A 6,313-nucleotide genomic window follows, 5' to 3' on the forward strand; every position below is an offset into this window, starting at 1 on the left:
ATATCAAGAAAATAGATTTCTACTTTCTTCAATTTTATCACACACAAAAAAATAGCTTTCTCCTATTTCATCAAACACCCAAAAAAAAGAAGCAAAATTTTAAAAAATCCCACGATAATTCTTATAAAATCCATAAAGACTAAAATTCGACATGCACAAAAATCAAAGACCAAAAAAGAATGAACAAAATAGATATTATTCTAGATTAAGACAAGGTTAATAAACATATAATGAGAGACTGAAAATCGCACTCAAATATTATCAACAATCGACAATATCATGGGAGCAAAAGGACCAATATTAGGGTGAGAAAAGTATGTGGATCTGTTTGAACAAAGAGAAAATGAAATATGAGGTTTTAGACTTTTAACATGTAATTTTTCATGTGGCAATTTTAAATGACGTGTAATCCACCCACCATTGAGCTGTCCAAAAAAGATTTTAAATATTGTGTTTAAATGAGTTTAAGGGTTCAGTTGGCAAAGTAATGAGTAGAAGGATCCAACTGAGAAACGATCGAAAAGCAATTAACTCATGTGCTACTTTTCATGCGAGTACTATTCCATATGTTGCTTTTGCCGGATCTCTTTGTGGATGCAAATAGTGATACTCAACTCGTTTCATTGAACACCTCCTCCCCCGGCCTTCTCGGTGAGCCCCATTTCAGTTTGAGGCATTCTTTTAATATATTTGAAATATTGTCATTTATTTTGGGGTCGTTGTTATACAAGTTTCATGGACACTATTCATATCTTAAATGATGTGAAGTTACAGGTTCATGAAACATCTTATTTATTTCATTCATGAATCATCTTCACAAGTAATGTAGACCATTGGATACAATCATAGTAAAATGTACCGTTTACGACATCAAATGTAATTTAGCCTATATTACAGGATATTTGCAATTTATTTTAGGCTATCAATCAATACTATTAAATAGACTTGTAATTATCTTTTATTAAATAGACTTGTAATTATCTTTTAAGTAATCTAATCGTACAAGTATTACTCCCTCCATTTTAGTTTAGTTGTCATAGTTTACTTTTTGAAAGTCTAAACTATATGAACTTTGACTAACATTTTAAGATATATTTTTTTATCATATTGATATGAAAAAAATTGTAACTTATAGTACTTTTCGTATAGTTTTTGAATACCTAATTTTTTACTTTATAATATTGAGTTAAAGTAATATAATTTAACTTTAAAAATTAGTCAAATTGACTTTCGAAAAGCACAACATAACAACTAAAACTAAAATGAGACGGAGGGAGTAATATTTATCATTAGTTCAGAAAACTTAAAAACTCAAAACAAAATAGCCAGTCAAACAATAGTGAAATGGACAAGTTCAAATTAAGAATGACAGATGAGTATGATGTAGAAAGATGGATGGTAATTGAACTCCTCTAAAAGGCAAATGTTTCACAAAGAATGCAGAAAATTTAGGGAAATGCAGTCAGTCCAACCAGAGCAAACCTCAGAGGAACAGAAAGATAATTTCAATCCTCAATCACAATCATCCTCTTCCAAGTTAATAGTAAAAGCTAAAAAAAAAAGGGCAGTCCGGTGCACTTAAGAATCGCACGTTGGAGGAGAAATGAGAACCCATTTAGTGGAAATGTATATATAACCAAGACAGTGGAAATAGGAACTTCATGATTCGATTCACACGTACACAAAGAAAGAAAGAAAAAAAAGAAAGCTTAAAGTCAGAATGTAACCAGGACCGCGATGAGGGTCTGGCTCAGGCAAATCACTTTACAAAGAAATAAGTTACAAGCTCTTTAAGTCTCAAAGCAAAAGTACATTAAATCAAGCCTAAAACTAGTATCTACCACTCATCTTCACTAAAGCAGACTTGTATATGGCGAGGTTTAACCAAAATATATGTTTCACCTCCGAAGGATTAGTGGAAAGATGCACTCTTCTAGTCAACATTCCTTCTACAAGTAACCATCTGCTCATAAAAATAGCAACTCATGAAATTCTCACTTGTTTCAAAGTAATTTCAAGCTAACATCCAAAGAATAGTAATTAGTAAATAATAATGGCATATTACGGGCTTTATGTAATATTAAGAAGGTAAGAAAAGGCAACAAAAATGAAAGGATTCTCTTCTTTTCGAGAACTTTCAAGTATTTAGGAGCTAGAGTGCACCAGTAAAGCTTCTCAATAACCTTCCTTGAACCCAAGTGGAGCAAGAATTAAGAAACACTTTACCCTCTGACCCTATCGATTGCTAATTCCATAATTAGAGCTCAATAATCATAAATTTCCTTCAATAACATGGACACCGCGACTGAACTAAAGGAGGAGCAAATGATAATTACAATAATCGAGTAATGAGAAAATCAACTATAGACTGGAGCTTTCAACACACAGTTGAACTATTAAAGCTTCGGTAAGTGTCATGGTAGGGCGAACATGCACATTTATGACTGAGTAAATATATCTGTTTGATGCAACAAAAAATTCCGCACATAGACACAAGAATTGCATCTTCACTGCTCTTATTAGCCATCCTGTGAAGCTTAAACTAAGTGTAATTCTCAAGATATAGACCAACTGCAGATCTCCAGTGGCATCATAAGATTTTCTTGTAGTAATTAAATCAACAATTCATCAGGAAAGTAAATAGATAGTCTCAAGACCATAGCAATTATGTTCCGGAATACATTGGTAAGTGCCTATTTTCATTTTAAATTCAATCTATTCAAGAGATGTGAACTTAAAATGTTTCCACAACAATATTCCTCATTTTTTTCCAATGGCAATTTTAAGAGAGTATAACAACAATGCATTCTTCAACGTGAATTGAATAGAACAAATTAAATTTAGTTCAATAGTATAAAATACTGCTGGGAAAATATAATTTTGATCAAACTTACTATCCCAGTTAGACACCAGGGGATTGCTTGGAGGATCCATTATGTAGCTAGAAAAGTTATGGGAAAGAAAAAAACCTTAACAGAAAACCATAATACTATGCCAATTGCCAATCCCAAAAAAAAAAAAAAAAGATAATTTCAAGAGGAGCCAAGAGTTGGTCGAAGTCCTCATGAAACCATTAAAGCATCCAATCATCTAAACCTCAGAATGAAAAGAAATTCAAGTAATAATTTGGTTCGATCATTTTATTTCTTTTTTGGCTAATAAGATCAAGAAATCTACATAAGCTATTTAATCTTGGTAAATAAGTGAGATGCATACTTAGTCCAAGAGGTTGTCATCTAAACAGTTTACTTACATAACTAACCAATGTAGAATAAGACCTACTGCCTGAACTTGTATAAGCACTCAGAAGCTGATTCCTGACACATGAAACACCCAACTATCCAAGAAAGATTTTGTACACCAGCTTTGAGATTGGCAAGTCGAAGTCAAACAATAAAGATGGTGTTGCACAACTGAGCCTATGGAAGCAGGAGACGAAGGCATAGAGCATGGGTTTTCGCCAAACTAGTACTTAAGTGGGTTGATAGTGTAAAGTCTGATTTTGAAGAGTAATAGCCTCTATTTCTAGTATATTCCAGTCTGCATTGAAGGATTGGATGTATGTTGTGGAGAACCATATTAATTTTTTAATCACTCTACTTTTTGGAATACTTCTTGTATAAGGAAACTTTCCCATCAATTAATATATGTTATTGTACCCTTTTCAAGAAAACAAACAACATATGTTACCTCATATATCTTCAATGCAGTTAACCTCCTTGATAACTAACTCATAAGAAATTTTATGCATTAACTCCTCAACAAACAAAAACAAAGAGAATTTTTTTTTCATGTTAACTCTATCAGTGGGATGAGATTTCCATTAATACCTCAGCAAAGATACAATGAACCCCCAAGTCACATCCAGTGAGAAGCACCCATTCTCCATCCTTGGTCATTCATATGTTCTTTATGATTGTCAACTTCATCCAGTGTTTCTTTGCACTAGTACAGATCAAAGAAAAGGGCCATTACATCACTAGTTCCCATTATCAGATATCCTGAATTTCCCTAAAGGTTAACGCAATGAAACTCTTATCGGGTTTAATTTCTTCAGTCTTATTAAAAAGAATCCTACTAGTGCATGTTAAAAAGAGGAAAGGAGAAGTGAAGATAAAGCAACTGACAACACCAATCTCAATCTCTCTTTCCTCAGGAAGAACCCCAAATTGAAGCAAAAGTGCAATTAAGAAACAAACACAATGATCTACCATCATTATGATCAATCGGAAACTTCCCAAACATTAAATGTCAACTAACAACTTGAATAAGAAACATCTTCATATATCTTTGTATCAAACATCCAAATTGAAAGATTCTTTAAGATACATACATAAATAGGTACACATATAATACACGACCGCCAATTGGATTGCTATCTAAAATCAAACAGAATGAAAGAAACAGTAAATTCTCCACTAGGAATACATAGTCACTCACCAGCTTGTGAACTGTTCTTAGCGCGTTTAAGCTTTTCAAGCTGAACTTGTGACTCCATAATGAGTTTCATTCTTTGAATCTCCAAATCCTTTGCAAACTGCATTCTTTGCTTCTCTAATTCCACCATTTGCCTCTGCTTAGCATCTTCAACTCGCTCATATATCTCAGCAAACCTTCCTATTGCTTCAGCTAACCTGCTACAACCCTCCACCAATGCTCCACTCTCCTTCCTCCTACTTAAAGCGCCGGCATTAAATGTGACCGGACTTGAAGTTTCCGACTCCTCCTCTTCTTCAGAATCCTCGGAAGCAGCAGCCGCTGCAGCTGCAGCCATGGCAGAGAAATTTCTCCGGGAAACGGCGTCCTCCATGACTGCCGCAGGCCTCTTTGACCGGGGACCAACCGGAACGGCGGAAGGTGGAGGAGGAAGCAACGGAGGTGTCTTACGGCGAGGAGCGACCGTCAACGGCAACGGCGACGGCGACGGTTTGAAATTATCACCGATCAGGACGTCGAGGCTGTTGAAAAATGGCCACTGCGGGACATACCGACCCTGGGATTGAGAAACCCTAGCTTTCTCGATCTTATACTTCTTCTTCAATGTATCAATGCGGTTTTTGCACTGTATATCGGTGCGAAATTGCTTCTTTGTGTGGCCGTGAAGAGCGTTAACGGCGTTAGCCACCTCCTGCCAGTGCTTCTGCCGGAGATTACCTCGCTTCAGCTCCATGTAGTGGGAACCCCACGCTTCAATTAGAGTATGAGTCGCCGCCTCCGACCAGCAGTCCTCACGAGCCGGAAAAGCAGCCGATCTAGTCGACGCCGGCGGGATCGTCGTCGGCGGAGGAAGAGTTACTAGTTCATTCTTTAGAGAAGACTGTGGAGGTGATGGAGATGGCGACGGAGAATTGTTATTCGAGGAAGGACTGGCGACGAGATCGTCGTCGGACATCGGCGAAGTCGGTGAGGAGACGGCGGCGCAATTGGATTGCTGAACGGTGGTGGAGGAATTAGGGTTAGAAGAAGAAGAGAGGGAAGAGGGTGAGAAGTAATCAGTGTGATTAGGACGACGGTACATCGACAAAAATGTGCCGACGATGTTTCGGTTTGCGTGGGTTGTGGGGTGCGGGGGGGGGAGTGGGGAATGTTTGAATATGAGCTTTTGGGCTTGAATATGGAGCAGGTAAAGCCCAAACTCTGGTGTAGAGAGTCAAAGATAATTTTGGGCCTTTGGGCAAAAGCTTTTGACTAAATTTCCAGAAATGACTAATGTTATTGCAAATTAGAACTCTATAGTTATAATTTGAGTATTTGTCATTCATAACAAGATGAGAGAAACGAGCGAGATTGGAAGAGGAGAGAGGCCAACAAAATTTGAAAGAGAGAGAAGGGAGATGCTAGATGCAGATTGTATTTTACGAATACAGGTTGCATCAACAAATATAGTCCGACACATTATATTCGCTGCATACAGATTGTATCACTTGTATTTATTCGCCTTTATATCACTTGTATTTATTTGAGATATAAAAATACAGATTGTATTCGATACAAACAAGGCTAATATAGTTGTATCACTTTTATTCATACAATTTTGTATCGCTTGTATTCATTCGTGAAACATAAATACAAAAATATAGATTGTATTAGATGCATACATGTTGGTACAAATTGTATAACTTGTAATCATTCATTCTACTTTGCTTGTATTAATTTGCAGTACAAAAATACATGCTTATACAAGCTGTATTCGGTAACTACAAGCGTATACATGTGTATCGTTTGTATTCATTCGCCCTTATATCACTTGTTATAGATAAAAAAAATGCAGGTCGATATAGGCTAATACATACAAGTTGATACATGACAATAT

General features: G+C 36.2%; 1 protein-coding gene across 2 annotated transcripts; it reads right to left on the reverse strand.

Moving 5' to 3' along the window:
* Positions 1–1,614: 1,614 nt before the first annotated feature.
* LOC129870861 (trihelix transcription factor ENAP2-like) lies at positions 1,615–5,564 on the reverse strand. 2 transcript variants are annotated; one of them, XM_055945736.1, is made up of 2 exons: positions 4,441–5,564; positions 1,615–1,963 (listed from the first exon to the last, which is right to left on the reverse strand). In XM_055945736.1, the coding sequence occupies exons 1-2, from the start codon at positions 5,516–5,518 to the stop codon at positions 1,950–1,952; spliced, it is 1,092 nt and encodes a 363-aa protein (XP_055801711.1). In that variant the 5' UTR covers positions 5,519–5,564; the 3' UTR covers positions 1,615–1,949. The 2 variants fall into 2 exon arrangements, with proteins under 2 accessions (XP_055801711.1, XP_055801710.1); XM_055945735.1 differs by lacking the exon at positions 1,615–1,963 and adding an exon at positions 1,984–3,945.
* Positions 5,565–6,313: the final 749 nt, after the last annotated feature.

Source organism: Solanum dulcamara, chromosome 10 (assembly GCF_947179165.1).
Source record: "Solanum dulcamara chromosome 10, daSolDulc1.2, whole genome shotgun sequence".
In the NCBI taxonomy this organism is placed as follows: Eukaryota; Viridiplantae; Streptophyta; class Magnoliopsida; order Solanales; family Solanaceae; genus Solanum; species Solanum dulcamara.